Source organism: Acinonyx jubatus, chromosome A2 (genome assembly GCF_027475565.1).
Source record: "Acinonyx jubatus isolate Ajub_Pintada_27869175 chromosome A2, VMU_Ajub_asm_v1.0, whole genome shotgun sequence".
Lineage (NCBI taxonomy): Eukaryota > Metazoa > Chordata > Mammalia > Carnivora > Felidae > Acinonyx > Acinonyx jubatus.
Window position 1 is genome coordinate 141742133 of NC_069383.1, and position 18071 is coordinate 141760203.

General features: G+C 37.4%; 1 protein-coding gene across 7 annotated transcripts in view; it reads left to right on the top strand.

The window, feature by feature from the left end:
* Positions 1-18071, top strand: part of ERC2 (ELKS/RAB6-interacting/CAST family member 2) — a 915804-nt gene that overhangs the window by 282872 nt on the left and 614861 nt on the right. For 2 of the 7 annotated variants that reach the window (XM_053219211.1, XM_053219213.1), the window contains exon 6: positions 1567-1608. The exons of the other annotated variants lie outside the window; for them this stretch is intronic. In XM_053219211.1, the coding sequence (XP_053075186.1) occupies positions 1567-1608 (42 nt within the window). The remainder of the gene's footprint in view (positions 1-1566; positions 1609-18071) is intronic. 7 annotated transcript variants of the gene reach the window in all.

Here is an 18071-nt window from a genome sequence, read left to right on the forward strand (position 1 = left end):
ATCATTCTACACTTCTGGGGGAGTGTTTCATAACTGAGATTTCTTCCTCACTTTACATTGGAACCAAACCTGAAATTTGGTTAGGGCTTTTTCTTTGTCTCTCTCTCTCTCTCTCTCTCTCTCTCTCTCTCTCTCTCTCTCTCTCTCTCTTTTAAAGAAAAGAAAAAAGAGAAAATATTTTATTTTATTTTTTTGTAAAGAGTCACTCAGTGTTTCTTCCACCCACCTGCATGCCTGCCATTCTGGTCTCTGGCACAGTTACTAATGGAAAAGAGGATGTATATAGAATGTATTTCCAAAGTATCTTTTCTTTTTAAAAAGAGTGAATTCCAGGAATCTTTAGAAAAATCAGGAATGACATCTCTCTCAGTGCATTGGACATTATCTTTGTAAAGGTCTCTATTCAGACAATTAATACTTTTTGGTGACTTTTAGAAGTAGAAAATCTGTTTAATTTCTACTATTTCTCGTATCATGTGTTTTATTTGAAAACAATAAAATAGTAAATAAATACACCCATTTATGCTATCTATATGGGAAGCCATAAAAACATGATTTTTAGGGCAAATCCACATTCATATATTATCAGTAAATTGAGTGTGGAGTTTTTCTTTTATGGATGCCCATGATGCTGGCTTACGAAACACATTTTTAGGACAAATGATGATCAATACACTTGTCAGGGAATTGAGCCAGGCATTTTTCTGTTGTTGTTGTTGTTGTTGTTGTTGTTGTTGTTGTTGTTGTTGTTTTGGATGTGTATTAATTTACCAAGCACTGCCTTCTGTTTTGTCAGTGGAGAAGTCTGGGTCCCATTAGCATCTATACTTACCATACATAAATTGAGTTATGGAGGCAGATGGTAGAGGGTCATCTTTTCAGCCATGTGTGTATCTTGTGACAGAGGCTGTGATCTCATCTGATTTTCTATATTACATCCCTGTGAAATTGGAGGGAATATTAGAAACCCATATTTTACAAGCCTTAGGGTTGACTATCAAATATAACTGACCCTTAAACCTGGTGGGTGGAACTCGAGACGCCATTGTGTTTGAACTTAAACACCTTTGGGTAAATACTGGTGTCATCTAGTGCCTTCTCAAAATCTAAGGTTAAAAGGAACATTCCTAGAGAAAATTTGACCTGTAGTTTCAGGGAGATGACATGAATTAAGGGCTAATAAATTACCTCTACTAGTCCCTTGCTTCTTAGAGAAACTGAGGGTGAACTTCTGACCCCTCGTTTTTTCCACACATACACTTTGCATCAACTTAAAGTTGTTTGTAGTGAAAATTTGTGAAACCTTGCCCTAATTCAAGCAGTTTTAGAAGTAGGATCTGGTAGTTCTAGGAGATCTGTACGTGCCCCTCTGGACTTGTACAATTGTGAAAATGTGTCTCTGTGGAGAAGCATTGAGGAGGGCAATCTGCCAGCATCAAAGAGGGAGTAATTCTCTTGCAGCCATCACATCTCCTGTAGCCAACTGAGCCAGGGGGAAAAAGTCACCTGAATGGAAATGAAAGGAAACAAAATGAATGAAGTTATTTGTGATTTATCTTCTTGCAGGGAGCTCCAAGTTTTAACTTTGATCCTGATTTGCTCTGGCAGGTATGTTTCAGGTTTGCACTAGAACACTGTGTGTGTTTCTCAGAGAAATTAGTTTTCTTCTAGATGGTGCTGTTCTCCTTTTCTTACTTTTGTGTGGAAAGATTCTTTACTAAGCCTCTCTTCTCTGCTCTTAAGGAGAACTGTCAATAAAAATGGTAGTGAAAGCTTTTTCCCTCCTTTTTTCCCTGTGCTGTTGATCCTTTGAAAGAATGTTTTAACCTGCTTTTATTATAAATTTGGTATGACATAAAGATGATGTCCAAAAATTTCACTTTCTTACGTTCATTCATAAAACTGTACCCAGTTTATTTTTAAGAAAATGAATTACGGTAATGAGAGTACTTGTCAGATAATCTTAAAATTGTTTTCTTTGTTAGCTAGAACTTCCAAGTGAATGAAAATCTAATTCAAAATGGCTAAAACCAAAAGGAAGTTTAGTGGCTCACTCAACTGGAGAAAAACAAGGTATTTCTTCAGGCATAGCTTGATCCAGGGACTCAAAAAGATGTTAATGGATTCTAGTTTTTCTCATTCCATTTTGTAGTTTGGCTTCCTTCATGTAAATTCATTTTCAGATAGTCCCAGTCTGCCTGTCTGAGCAAGATGGCTATAGCAGCTCTAACAATCACAAAAGGAAAGGGTAGGGAGAAAGTTGTATTTTAAGAAAATGCAAAAAAAAAAAAAAAAAAAAAAAAAAGAAACCAATCCCAGAATAATGATAATTACTGAGATGGAACATAAACTTCACTCTAAACTTAACCACCGAGGCTAAAAGGATAATACATAAAACCTTTTAGTTCTCATTTGCTTAATAAATTAAATGGCATTCATTCATCAAGAAAAACAAACGTTATACTTGCACTAACTTTGGCAGAATTTATCAGATTGGATCTAAATGAGTGACATTAAGGGATTTAGTAAAAGTTGCAGAGAATGTATTTGATCTCGTGAACTTGTTATCTAAAGTGGATTAAGAAGCTAGGGGCATAATATCACTGGATGACAGTATTTCTGTGGTAACTGAAGTGAGGATTGTGGGTATATAGCTTTCCAGTCACATGACCAGCCAGGTACTTGTATGTCATAAATGGTTCTTCTTCAGTAATATTTGTCCTCATCAGGCTTCTCTATGGGAGATGAATAGTGAGCAATTCAACCTTGAACTTGACCAAATTGCTGATTTGTAGTTGTACTGTTGATCAAAGATTATGACTTTGCATTCAGGTGCTAAACTCCAGTGGTGAGGTTGATCTTTTGGTATTTAAACTAAAGACCAAGACTTGTCTTTGTGCTTAGGTAGATGACTGCTGTTCTTCCGCATGGGGTGAAGCTGATCTGCAGTTGCATTAAATTTCTTTTAAAAGATACACTGGTATTTGGTCAAATTCTGCCAATTCAGTTCTGTGAGGCATGGAAGGGATGCACTGGAACATGGAGAATGTAAGAGCTACAGTGGCAACTTTTCCAAAGGTCACACAGCTAGGAAAGGAGAGATTTCAAATTCAAACCTAGGCCATTGAATGCATCCCAGTTCCCAGTATGAACTTCATTTGAGTCCTGGGATCTAGTCAGGAACATCACTGCATGGCCGAAACGTTTTCTTTGGCTCTAAGCTCCTTAGGTTTATTTCTTCTGTCTTTTGAACTCTTACCTGTTTGAGTCTAAACACTGCACTCTACTTAGAATGAGTTCTTCTCCCAAGATGAGTTGTTCATAGGAAATTTGTTTCAAGCCCAGTTTTTCTAGCCAGCCATTATGGTGGCTTTTAAACTTTAAAACTTTGCCCCACTCTGTGGCTGTTAAAAAGAATAAGAACAAAAATAACACTTTGCACCACTGGTGACAACCCACAGCCTGAATACCACTGAACACACATGGTGTAGGGCACCTGACATATAATAACCTGTGAGTAGGCATAATTAGCCCCATTTCACAGATGAGAAAGTTGTGCTTTAGGAAGGATAAGCAACCTGCTAAGGTCCTACATCTAGGCAGCTGGTAACTGAAATCTGAACGTAGATTTTTCCTCCAGAGTTTCAATACTTTCTACTCCTTCATTCTGCTTTTGCTGAAGAGAGCCCATAGGTTCAACTGGTTTTTCTCTCAAAACTTACTTTGGAAATTATGCACTGGAGTTTGTATCATAGAACAGGTTGAGGCAGCTCATGGGAGCTGAAGAGGTCTCTGATATTTTTGGGGAGGTGTGATGTTGTGCTTTGTGCTACCAAGCAAGAGTCATCACTTTTTTCAGCCCTCCAAATAGGGCTCCAAATATGTACCCTACAGCCAACATATGCCCTGTTTTCCCCCTTGAGTTTTAAGTCTTGCCCTGAAGTCTTTATAACAGTTGGAGCATAACTCATTCAAACTTGCAAAGCCCTGTGTTTTTGATTTGTGATATCCATTTACGATACCAGAAATTATCCTTTAGCTTATTTCTTTTTCTTGAGAAATTTCTTCATCTTCTCATCTTTCAACTTAAAAAAAAACTTTGTCCCATTTAACTATTTTCCTTAAATAAGGGAAAAAAATGTGGGTTTTAAGTGATAGCCAGAAAAAGCAAAATGTCAAGTTAAATGTTAGCTCTGGATGATATATAGTTGTTATTTGGAAGCAAGGAAGACTTAAAAAAATGATGAGTCTTCTTTCTTTTTTTTGCCCAAACTCTTCTTATGATGTGTTTGAATATTTGAGTTGCCAGTCAATAATTCCTGCTATGAACAGGTTTCATTTGTGTGAATTTAACTCCTGAAGTTGAATCACAGACACCTGTGTTTACTGAGTAGCTGTTTTGTGCACAGCACCATGGTGGACCTTTCAAAAAAAATTGAACATTCATTAAAAATTTTTTTAAATTTATTTTTATTTTTAAATGTTTATTTTTGAGAGAGACAGAGAAAGAGTGAGCGCATAAGCAGGGGAGGGGCAGAGAGAGACACACACAGAATCTGAAACAGACTCCAGGCTCTGAGCTGTAAGTACAGTGCCCAATGTGTGGCTCGAACCCACAAACTGTGAGATCATGACCCCAGCTGAAGTTGGGTGCTCAACTGACTGAGCCACCTAGGCACCCCCAATTTATTTATTTATTTTTAAATGCCCATTTGTTTGTTTATTTATTTATTTATTTATGAGAGAAAGAGAGAGAGAGAGAGAGAGAGAGCGAGTGAGCAGGGGAAGGGCAGAGAGAGAGAGATAGAGAATCCGAAGCAGGCTCTAGGCTGTCAGTGCAGAGCTGGATGCGGGGCTTGAACTCACAAACCTAGAGATCATGACCTGAACTGAAGTCAGACACAACCGACTGAGCCACCCAGGTGCTCCTTAAATTTATTTTTTTAAAGTAATCTCTGCTTGCAATGTGGGGCTTGAATTCACAACTCTAAGATCAAGACTTGCCCATTCCACTGACTGAGGCAGGCAGGTGCCGGGAACACTCAGTTTTTAAGAGGCTAATGGAAGGAAGTATATGAGATAGGATCTAAATAGTGACCTAAGAATGGCAAAATGTGCTGCAGGGGCTCAAAGGATATCAAATGAGAGAGGGGCAGGGAATGATTCCTGGAGGAGGTAGAATTTGAGGAGAGCCTTGAAAAGTTGGCATGATTTTAAAAAGGGGAAGGGTATGGTTTATAAACAATGGGGACTGTATGAGTAAAGGCAAGGAGACTGGAAAATATAAGAAGTATGTGGGGGAGAGCAAGTCATTCAGTTTGGTTGAAAGACTTTCAGTTTAAAAAAACAATAGAAGGTCAAATAAAACCATAAGAAAGTGGGAGAAAAGAAATAATAAAAAAAGCTGAAATGAATGAAATAGAAACCAAACATATACTGGAGGGGAACACCAAAGCCAAACACTGATTCTTTGAAGAGAGGAACAAAAATAACAAATCCGTTAGACTCATTGAGGAAAATAGCCAATATCATGATTGAAAGGGGGCATCACCATCAATCTTATTGACATTAAAAATATGAGAGGATTTTATTAACAACATTATGATAATCAAATAGAAATTTTAGGTAAGTTTTTGTAAAAACACAACTTGTCAAAACTGCCTGAGAAGAAATAGAATATCTGAGTAGTCCTGTACATTAAGGAAAAATGATTCTATATCTAAAATCTTACCACACACACACACACACACACACACACACACACGCAAAGCAATGCCCAAATCCAAAAACCAAACCAAACATAAAAACCTTCAAGCCCAGATGGCTTCTTCAGTGAATGTTACTAAACATTTGAAATTTGAAGAAAAAATTATATTAGTCATACAGAAACTATTCCAGAGACTAGAAGAAGAGGGAACATTTCCTATCTTATTTTATGAGGCCACTGTAACCTTGATATCAGTACCCAACAAAGTCACTACATAAAATTGCAAGCAGTCTCTTTCGTAAACGTGGATTTAAAATATCCTACTGAACTGAACACAGTGACAGTTAAAGGACCTGACCAAGTTGTGCTTATTCCAAGAATGCAAGGTTAAACAAATATTTGGATATCAGTCAATGTTATTTAATTTTCTTGAATGTTTATTTATTTTGAGAGGGAGAGAGAAAAAAAAAAAGAGAAAGAGAGAATCCCAAGCAGGTTCCACACTGTCAGTGCAGAGCCTGTCATGGGGCTTGATCTCGCAAGGGAGATCTCTCTGTGAGATCATGACCTGAGCTGAAATCAAGAGTTAGACACGTAACCAACTGAGCCACACAGGTGCCCCATTTAATGTTATTTACTACATTAATAGGATAAAGGAGAAAAATAAATGTAATTTCAATAAATGCAGAGAAATCATTTGATAAATGCAACATCCATCCATATAAAAAAAAGTTGTTTTTTATCTAACTCAGGTTAGAAGGAGAGGATTTTCTTAATTTAATAAGAAATAGCTGTTAGAAAACTATGATCAACATCATATCTAATGATAAAATGTTGAAAGCTTTCCTTATGATATAAAAAATAAGACAAAATGCCTGTTACTGTCACTTCTATTCCATAATGTTATGGACATCCTAAGTATAAGAATTATAAAGGAAGAAATAAAACTACTTTATTCACAGGCACCATAATTGTGTGTGTAAGAAATCTCAATGAATTCATATATAAACAATTAGATTAGTAAATGAACTTAGCTAGGTAGCTAGTCAGTATTTAAAAATGAATCATATTTCTACATGCCAATGACAAACATTTACGCAAGGAAAATTTGAAAACAATATTATTTATGATGGTATTAAAAACCCCAAAATATCTAGGAGCAGATCTAACAATGGTAGTATAAGACTCAACGTAAACAGAAGATTCAAAACATAATTAGATGTGGAATAACAAAAAACTTGAACAAGTGAAATAGCTATCAACAATGGCGTGGATAAATAGTGAAATATTCATGCAATGAAATGTTATATGGCGATGAGAAGTACCAAGCTATTGCTTCATATAACAGCATAATTCAATACCCCCAAAACAGTGTTGAAAGAAGCCAGACACAAAAGAACACATACAATGTAATTCTGTTTATATGCATGTGTTCCAAAAATAGAAATAATGAATAGTGTTAGATACCTGGATAGTGGATAGTGGAGTGATGGGGTTTGGAGACTGGGAGGGGGCATGAAGGAAGTTTCTAGAGTACAAGGAGTATTCTATTCCATGATCTGGTTTGCATGTGCCCAGGTGTGTTTACTTTGGCATAATTCATCATGCGAAAATTATGATTTGGCTACTTTCTTATGTGTAATACACTTTAATTCAAAGTTAATTTATTTTTTTTTAAATTTTTTTTTTCAATGTTTTATTTATTTTTGAGACAGAGAGAGACAGAGCCTGAACAGGGGAGGGGCAGAGAGAGAGGGAGACACAGAATCGGAAACAGGCTCCAGGCTCTGAGCCATCAGCCCAGAGCCTGAGGTGGGGCTCGAACTCACGGACCGCAAGATCGTGACCTGGCTGAAGTCGGACGCTTAACCGACTGCGCCACCCAGGCGCCCCAAAGTTCATTTAAAAATAAAGGAAGAAGGGGCACCTGGGTGGCTCAGTTGGTTAAGCCTCTGACTCTTGGTTTCAGCTCAGGTCATTTTCTCATTGTAGTGGGATCTGGCTCTGGAGTCAAGTTCTGCTCTATAAGCTCAGAGCCTGCTTAGGATTCTCTCTCTCCCCCTCTCTCTGCTCCTCTCCTGTTCACACGCATGTGTGCACTGTCTCTCTCTCTCTCTCTCTCTCTCAAAACAAATAAATAAACTTAAAAAAAATAAAAGGAAGAAAAAGTCACCAATAAAAAGACAAATAATCTTTTAAAAATTGAGCAAAGGATTTGAATAGATGTTTTTCCAGTGAACACATACAAGTGGGCAATAAGGACACAAAAAGATGTTCCAACAGGAAATGCAAATCAAACCCTCCATTAGATACAACTGATTCCCCATTAGTATGGCTAAAGAAAAATAAAAGACAGTAACAAGTGTTGGGGAGGATGTGGAAAAATCATACTCTCATATATTGATGGTGGGAGTGTAAAATGGTTCAGTCCATTTTGGAAAACAATTTGGCAGTTCCTTAAAGTGTTAAATGTAGTTGCTGACTCAGTAGTCCTCCTTGGGGTACACCCGACCAAACTGAAAACATATGTAAAAACCTGGACTGTACACTGGTGCTCATATGCCATTATTAATAATAAACAAAATGCTAAAAAGAAATCCAAGTATCCATTATCCTATGCGAGTAAACAAATTTTGGTAAACACATAGAGTGGAATATTATTTGTCCATGAAAAGAAATGAAATACTGATACATGCTGTAACCTGGGTGAACCTTGAAAATATAATGCTAAATGAAAGAAGCTGGTGCAAAAAGCCACTTATTATGTGATTCCATTTATATGAAATGTCTAATATAGGTATATCTATAGATATAGTAAGTAGACTAGTTGCTGTTAGGAGATGGGGGAGAGGAGAAAAAGGAGTGACTGCCAGTGGGTACAGGGCTTTTGGTGGTAAAAATACTGTGGAATAAAGTGTGCACTGGATTGCATACTTTAAAGGGGTAAATTTTATGGCACATGTGTATATCAATAAAACTATTATTCAAAAATAAAGATATTTCAAAGGAAAGGATCAATAACTTTGATTACTTAAAAATTAAAAATATAAACAGAACTATACAGTAACCTATCAGATGTATTTCTAAGGTTTATAGTAGTTGGAGACTTAATATTCTTACTATATAAAGAAGATATATTCTCAATGTAATGTAGAGTAAAAGCTTGAGGAAAAAAATGTCAAAATGTTGACACTAATTCTGGATGAGGTGATTGTAAAGGATGTTTTCCTCTTCCCCCCCTCTAAATTTTTATGTTTGCAATAATTTGTATTCATTACATAGGAATGATTAGGAATTATTATTTAGGAAAAACAATGGTAAGTTCATTTTTAAAAAGCTTAAAGCTGCACAATTTATTCTATCCTGGTTTTCTTTTGTTGAACTGAGAAGATTACAAAGAGGAAAAGCTTAGATTATTTATGGAAATTGATAATCTGGCTCTCCTGCTTACTGTTTCTCTGCGCTCCAGCTTTCCCATCTGTGAAATGGAACCTTGATACCAGCCTGCATAGGGTTGTGGAGAATGTTAAAAATGAATGAAGGTGTGGGAAAATCCTGGTATATAATAAATGCTCAAAGAATTCTTTGCTTCTCTATCCCTTCCCTTTTAGACTGAAAATTGAGTTTTACCTATAAAAAAGAGGTGGCACATTTGAATAAGGACAGACAAGAAATTTAACAAGATTACTTCAGGCAGAATCTTAGCTCCGAATACACACACAGCTGGTGTGTGGAAAGACTTTAAAAGCATCTTTGAGAGGAGAAACCAGTGGAGGAAAAAAATAGCAACTCTCAGTAGGCCTGTGGTGTAATAAATGACCTAGGGACCTGGTTTTCTGGCTATTGGGCCTTTGGCAAGTCACTTGTCTTTTCTGGCTCTTATTATTCTCATTTGGCAATGTAGAGATTGGACCAAGAGTCCTGACTTTAAAAATTCTACCAAGTTTTGAGGCTTGGTGACTGGCAATTTGGAGTCTCAAAGGGCCTGCCTGGAGAGTCTGAATTGACATGACATTCTTGCAAAATTTAAATCTTTGCTTTGTTTGTTCCATCTTGGCCAGCCCTGCCCAGGCCAGTAACCCCTGTACTCTCTCCCTTGTTGGTGCTCAGGTTCCCAGCCTATTGTTTATTTAGGGATTGCGATTTCCTTATTGGCGTGCACCTCAGCCAGCAGGGTTGAAAAGTCAACCACAGGCCTCATGTGAACTTCCCCTTTCAAGTTTCAGTAATGACAGTGTACCGGCCATCACATGCCTCATCCCTAAGGCATGGTCTAGTTTCCACATCCATCAGGCCGTGCTGGTAACTTGGGGTGGCCTGAATTCCTCTGCCGCCTGTTGCTTTTTCCATGAGATAAACTGGTTGAACATAGAAGGATTTGTGGTATGTTTTGAGATCCTAAGACTTCAACCAGGGCTGTTGAAGGCATTGCAGGGATGGTTTAAAAGGAGTGGGAAGAGCAAATACATGTTGCTAGAGGCCAGTGAAGAGAGCTTTCTCACCCAATCTTTTCCTAAAGAGCATTGGAAGAGAATAGAGGTTTCAGATGTCCATCTTTTCAATACTCCTTGAAATGCAATCACTGTTTTACAAAGTAGTATTTCACTGGATCTCTGGGAATTCAAACTCTTTGTATTTATATGTATGTGGCAGATGACTTTGATCCAGGCTTAGGGAGGGTTGGGCTGCACACACCGAGGGGCTACCCTGTCATCTGGAAGCACTTTCTGAAATTTCTTCCCCCCTGTCTTCTCTCCCAAATCTTTTCACTGTTTTCTTTTGACCTTGCCCTGTGATCTTTGAAGGCTAATCTTACTGTGTGGAAGAAAGGGTCAAAATAGCCCAGCTTCTAGGTGGCAAACCTTCTCTGAGGTTAGTTTTCCTGAGATTTTCCTGGGGACAGTGAGGTCTCACTGTGTGGCTTGTTCTCTTCTATATGTGGAGGGAACCATTCCAGTTTATTAAAGGTGTTTTTAAAATGATTGAAGAAGACAATTTAGGTGATACAAACAAATTTTATCTAGGACTTTTTGAAGCAGTCTCCATTTGGAGTACTGGAAAATGGTGTGGAAGTCAGGAAAGTTTTATAGGATAAAGAATTAAGAACAAGAAAGAAAAAAATTAAAAAAAAGAGATGATTGCCTGGGGTCACGTAGTCAAACTTGTTTGAGTTGAGAAGGAACAAGGAAATTAGAACTCAGAATTGGCTTGTCATTTGGGGATTGGCTGACTAGATACACTACATTTCTGGTCAAGGGGAGCATTTACAGGGACATGAAAGTTATCTAAGTATTGGTTTGCCGACAAGCAATCCCAAGCAGAAGTAGAGCCATCTTGGGCCTAGAAAGTTATTTCAACAAAGGGAAAATCTTAGGCAAGTTATTTACCTTCTGTAGGTCTTCCAACCTATAAAGTGGATAAAATAAGTACTTAATTCATGAGGTTATAGGGAAGATTAAATGAGATTTTCTAGCACAGTGTTTGCCTTAGTAATCCATACACATTAGCTGTTGTTGTTATTAACTGCATTTTTAATGCCGGAATAGAGAAACTTCACTTCTGTTCTATATTATTCTTTTCTATAAATTCAGGTAATGCAAATATACATATATATTCAACATAAATGGGGTAGAAAACATAGGTCTAAAAAAGAAATCTTTTAATATGGCTTTGTTCCCCACATGAGGAGCTTACAAATAAATACAGAGTTTTGTGTCACCTCCATCCTGAAAGGGAATGTCCTTGGGTGACACCAAGTCATTGATAGTTTTTATTCACTCCCTAGATGAATCTGATGCACCTAGTCCACAGATTGGCACTGGGGAGCCTCTACATTAGTGTATGTCATAGGCACATGGAAATGATTTTGGATTAACCAATGCTCTCTTCCATGCATTGGGAATGTAGAAAGCTATCAGTATTAATTGAAGCAACTTTCTTTGAAGGGCCGATAGCCAAGAGGCACAGGTGCAGCTATAGTGGTTAAAATTGAAATACTTCTGTGGTTATCTCAAATCCCCAGAGTACCCTCCCCCACTCCAGCAACTAAAAAGTTAACCCCTGGCCTTTCAGAAACTTCCCCAGACCTGCTTCCATTGTTCTAGGTGGTGTCTGTTCTGGTTGGTTCTCCTCCTATGCTATACTGGTTGTTCAGTGACATAGCAATCACCATGATTCTATGGGATTTAAAGTCTCTTCAAAACTTTTTTGACTCTTTCTTTCTTGACACCTAACTCTTATTTTCTGTGACTTTTCTATGACTTCCATCAATTTTACACTTCTTTTTGGTGATTCCTGTACTGTTTCTGTTTCCTCAATTCTTAACCCTGTCTAAGAATTCTTTCACCACTAGGCTGATGATCTGTCATGTCTACTGTCTCAACTCCCATTTGGCTTATATTTTTATTATTAACTTCCCAAAGGCTGTCTTGTTGCTGTCTTTTTACCAGCTTATAAATGACTCCCAATCAGACCCAAGTACAAACTCCTTGCTTGATTCTCAAGAGTGCTTATCATTAAGCCCGTCCTTCTTTTCTTTTCTAACTCCTCTGCAGAAAAAATTATCTGTACTTCTTCTTCTTTTTTTTTTGTGATCTGTACTTCTTAATTAGTCCTGTCTTCTTATTCCTCCTTCATACATAATTCATACTTGTTATTTTGTTCTTTCAATTTCTATTAATTAAATATTATGTGCTGGACACCATGCTGAGTACTCTTTACTTTGCATGTGTTATTATTTTTGGCCAGAAAGAATTTCATCCTCTCTATGATAATCTTACTCTTATCCGTCTCCAGACCCTATATTAGGGGATTTTCTGGAGATTTGTTGACTCTGCTATGGTGGTCTTACCCATTTCTGACCTCTCTCTGTAGATTTGTAGAATATTATATCTAACTGTATTTTGGTATTCTCTTTCATGCTATAACTTTTGTGTTATACTCTTCTAGTTGCAAGTGGCTGAAACCCTGCTATTGTATTTTGGGATTCTGGGGATTGGATGGTTAAGATATAGCTCTATCTAGCCGTTCAAATGATGTTATAAGGGCCCAGTCATTTAGGCAGATTCTACATCATGGTATCAAAGAAGGCCATAACCAGCCACAGGCCGATATTTTCCTTATCATTCATAATCTCAGAAAAGGAGAAACATAAACTCAGAAAAGGAGAGACCCCTGAAGTTATGTCAGTTCCCTAAAAGAACTCTGATTGGCCTTGATGGCATAATGAGTTTACCCCAGGTCAATCAGCATCCAGAGAATCCATGGTACTTGCCATTGAGCAGGGTCACACATGAAAACCCCACTAAAACCACAGGGAGTTGGGGAGATGTAGTTCCTAAAAGGAAAAGAAGCTGAGTAGACAATTAAAAAGTAATTTATAAATGCTACAGCTAAAAATGGGAAGAAGGTAATCTTTGTAGAGCACCTACTGTGTGTTAGCTTTAATTCTGGGAGATATACACGTTGTCACTCATGTAATTCTTTTAACAGCCTTGTGTTACGAGATTAGTAAGGTTAGAAATATGCTCACAAAGTTAAATGGGGTGGACTAAAAGCGGAAGCTACTGTCTTCTACATGTGTACCTCACAAAACTGGGGAATGGGTGGGGACTTACTGTACTGTTATTGGCTTATGATAATGATGACAAACTTTTACTCTCATGGGGAAGGTTCCATGATAGGTACTTTGCATGCATTATAGATCACTTGGAATTTTCATGACATGCTCTTGAGCATGGTCTTATTTCAAAGAGGCTCAGTATCTTGACCGAAGGCATAAAAATCAGGATTTACATCCAGGTTTGTGACTCTCTAAGGGTCAGGAGGATTTTTTTAATGTTTATTTATTTTGAGAGAGAGAGAGAAAGAGAGAGAGAGAGAGAGAGAGAGCGAGCACACACATGAGGGGGAGAAGGGCAGAAAGAGAGGGAGAGAGAGAGAGCATCCCAAGCAGGCTCCATGCTGTCAATGCAGAGCCCAGTGCTGGGGCTGGATCTCAATGCTTAACCAACTGTGCCACCCAGGTGCCCCCAGGAGGATTGTTTTATTTTCAGCTCTTTTTTTTTTCAGACTTGAGTCTCATAACAACAACAACATCAAAAATTCATACATGCAGACCAAAACCTCAGTGGTTGCATTGTGTCCAGAAAGAAACACTGGATGCACGTCTTCTGCCCATGGGTCATTAGCAATGTGCACAGAGACAGAACAACAGAAAGGATGCATTCCAGGGACATGGGCTTCATGAAGAATGAGTCAGAAGTAGGCAAATGAGGCCATGGAAAGAAACATTGTAGCACCCTAATTACTTGGAACTTGACTTGATTCTGTGCTTGTACATTTTGCTATAAAGAATTAGGTACCATCTGAACAAGCAGACAAACACAAAAAACAATACTATCACTAAAAACAGCACGTCCCCTGTCATCTTCTCATCTAGGTCACCATCTTTTTACAGTTTGATAAGGCTCAAGAAGGTGAGTTACTGTTTTTTTTTTTTTTGTTTTTAGTTTTTCCTTTAACATGCTGTAGGCCGAAGTTGACTTCTTTCTGGAGTGCTTGACTTGGGCTCACAAAACTGTGGCTAATCCCACACAGTAAATGCTTCCAAAGTCAGGGCGTTCCTCAGATAGCCTAAGACCAAGGGCCGTTCAGTTATGTTTGCAACTACAACTAGATGAGCTTTATAAGTTAAGCCTTCAGGAGCCTCTGTGGCATCCAGTAATAATAGTCTAGAATTTTATTCTAAATAAAGTATAATATAATTAGGTTGGGACACTTCCTGAACATTAGATCACATCTTCTTCCTTAAACCAAATTGGCCCTAAGTTTGTTGATCAATGTCTGCAGACCGATATGTGATCACGGTGAGTTCCATTCTCCATAAAAACTGTCTGTATTTTCTTTCTTGGCCTCATATTAAAATAAAACCAGTAATTCTTACTGTATTTGTAAGGAAGGCACATTGTGACACTTAGCAATAACATAATTATTACTTTTTGTGACTAAATGATATTGCTTTTTTTATGTTCTGCCCACTCATCATTTCAGTGTTCACTGTTCCTGGAGAGGACTTGAAATCTTTTTCTTGCTGTTTAAGGGGAACATACTGTTTGACAAATACAAAAGGATAATAAAGGCTTCTGGACTGGCAAAGATGCTCCAGAAAGTTTACTCCCAGGGTTGGTGTATACTTAGGCCAAGTTGGATAGCTCTTGAGAGTAGGTTAATATTTTTCTAAATGTTAGCTTATAAAGTTGTCTTGGTCTCTTCCACATTGGACACAAGTCTTGTCCCTTGTGTATGCTGGACATTTGTAGTCATTTAAAACACCCAAGTCACCTGAGAATCTTGTGAAAATGCAGATTCAGATTCAGTAGGTCTGGGTTGGGACTTGAGATTCTGTATTTCTAAAACTCTCTCACGTGATGTCAGTGCTGATGGTCTGTGGGCCACACTTTGAGTACTAGTGATCTAGATTATACTCCATGTTAGAGAAGGGTCCCCATGAATCTTGTTAAGATTTAATTAGTATCTCATATACCTGGCAATGTGACTGGTACCCAGTAGATGCTCAGTACGTATTTCTAGAATGAATGAGAAAACTGTGCATGTCTCAGTTTACTATCAACTGTAGCAGACATGTCCTAGAAATATTCAGAGATTAGTAAAAAAAGAAAACAGATAAAGCAGAGATAAACTTATTTCAATCTTCCCATCCATTCTCATTGCTGTACTCCATCACCCATGGGCTCGTGCTAATATTTATGGCTGGTGTAAGAATCAGCACATAGGCCTGTTGGGTTGATGGATGCTAGGGGTTCAATTCCAGTCGTTTATGTGTTAGTTGCCCATCAGATACCTCTTTTATATCTTTTGAATGATAGATGTAAAATAGTCTTGAGTATGAATCTTTAAGTAGGAGTTATGATCTGCAAATATATGTATAAAATTTTTACAAGTATTATTTTATGAATGTGTGGAAAGAAATGATTTGAAAGAGATATTCAATTCAGATAATTTTTTCTAACTAATAGGGAATGAAACAAACACATTTAAGCTGTTTTTTCCCTCCTGAAACTCCCCCCCCCCCATAGTCTTACAGTTCTTAATGAAAATATGATGTAAAAGCAAAACAGTTTCATGGTTGTCTTACCTCAAGACTATTGAAAAAATGTCACCTATGACATGAAGTGGTAGGTTCTAAGACTATGGGAGTCTGTGTTCTTTCAGTGCTCTGGGCTCAGAGCAGGCACTCAGTAAACCACTTTTGAGTGACAGAAGCCAAAAGGTGATCTGGATATTTAAGCACATAATTATTTTAAATGGGGAATAATCATAGCAAATTTTCCCATGAAGAATCCAAATCATTGTTTTGACTCTTCACTTTAGTATATAACTCTGAGCTTAATGTGGTCATTAAAATCATATATTTTTTTCAATAATTGACTTCTAGAGGATTAGTACTGAGAAAAATCAAATTAAATAGAATGCTTTGCTGTAGGACTTCCAGAGCCATTAATGCTGATCAACATAGGGGATCCCCAGTAAGCATTTCTCAAACTTATTTGACCCTGAAATCCCCTTATCAGAGAGCTTTTTTGTGTTCTGTGGTTTCAGGAAAAGATTTTCTATGTAGTATTTCACTTTCCCCATCTCCAAGGAAGGTCCACAATTAATCGAGTTTGATGCTTATTTGTGAAACATAATCAAAATGAATACTTGAAAGTCACTACATAAATTGTTTAAAATTTGGTGATAAATAACCTGTAAAGATGTTCAGATGAAGGAAACTGGTGATAGGGAGTAAATTTTGCTCTTCCTTCTGAAACTGCACTTTTCAGCACTATGTCTTCATGTTAGGTTTTCCCCCTCTCTACTGTAGATTAGTGCTTAGAGTTCTTGAGATGTACAGTTAGTATCAGTTTTGCAGGACAACACCCATGTATCACATTGAGCCATAGTAGGACCTGTGAGGTAATTGCCTTCTGTAGTTCCTAAATATATATGTTTATAGTAACTTGTCTTAGTTTTAGAGATTTGAAAAAAAAGAAAAAGATAAAATTTCTTCTTCCCGAATTCCTCAGAGGCAGCTGAGAAGCTGTGACCATGACAGACATTGTTTGTTTTTCATACTTCTATTTCCTCATGTCTTTATCTGCCTAACATTTTCAATATTTTCTTGGGCACAGTCAATATACACCATCTTATATATCTATGTATTTTGTATCTTTTCCCTTCTCTAGATCTTAATGATATTCTCCTATCTCCTTTACCCTGTGCTCAAGATTTCAGGTATGAATTCTGTTGACCTTAAACTTGGCTTCTTAAAGAATAGAAACCTAAATAAGAACAGAAAAAAAATAGATTGTTATTAAAATGACTCAATGACTTCCACAACACCCCCCACGTTTTTTTTTTTTTTTTTTTTTTTTTAGTATTTTGGGACACCTGCAGCTTACGGAAAAAAATTTGTGAGGAAAAAGAAAGGTGATTAATTTAAGAAAATTTGTAGGGGTGCCTGGGTGGCTCAGTCGGTTAGGCGTCTGACTTCAGCTCAGGTCATGATCTCATGATCCATGAGTTCAAGCCCCGCGTTGGGCTCTGTGCTGACAGCTCAGAGCCTGGAGCCTGTTTCAGATTCTGTGTCTCCCTCTCTCTCTGACCCTCCCTCATTCATGCTCTGTCTCTCTCTGTCTCAAAAATAAATAAACGTTAAAAAAAAGAAAATTTGTAAAAGTTAAAAATATTCTATTTATAATAGATTTATAAAATATAATAGATTTATAAAATTTATTTACTTAGATCCAAGTTAGTTAATATACAGTGTAGTATTGGTTTCATGACTTGAATCCAGTGGTTCATCACTTACATATAATACCCAGTGCTCATGCCAACAATTGCCTTCCTTAATGCCTATCACCAATTTACCCCATTGCCCTACCCACCTCCTCTTATGTGTTTTACTATTTAGTGAAAATTTACTTCAGATGCGTATAGGTCAAGATAATTTTTTTCATGTCACAAAACTTTCTATCTTAACCCTGTTCTGATCTTTCTTTAGCAGTATGCAATTTTTTAAAGTGCAGTGAAAAGCTCCTTCCAACCCAGTTAGAAGTTGGTAGTTGTGGTCATTGCTAACTAAAGCCTCAGGATTTGACCAATGGGAAAGGTGAAGATTTCTTCTCCCCATACCTATGTGATTGACACCTGAAAATCTAAGTGTATGAAAACATTAAGGTGTAAGACATGAGGACCACAAAGTGTATTGCACATATGTCTTTATACATGTATATTTGTGTATACATATGTACATACATACATATAAATATGCTCACTTCAGACTTGGGTCTGAAATCCCAGA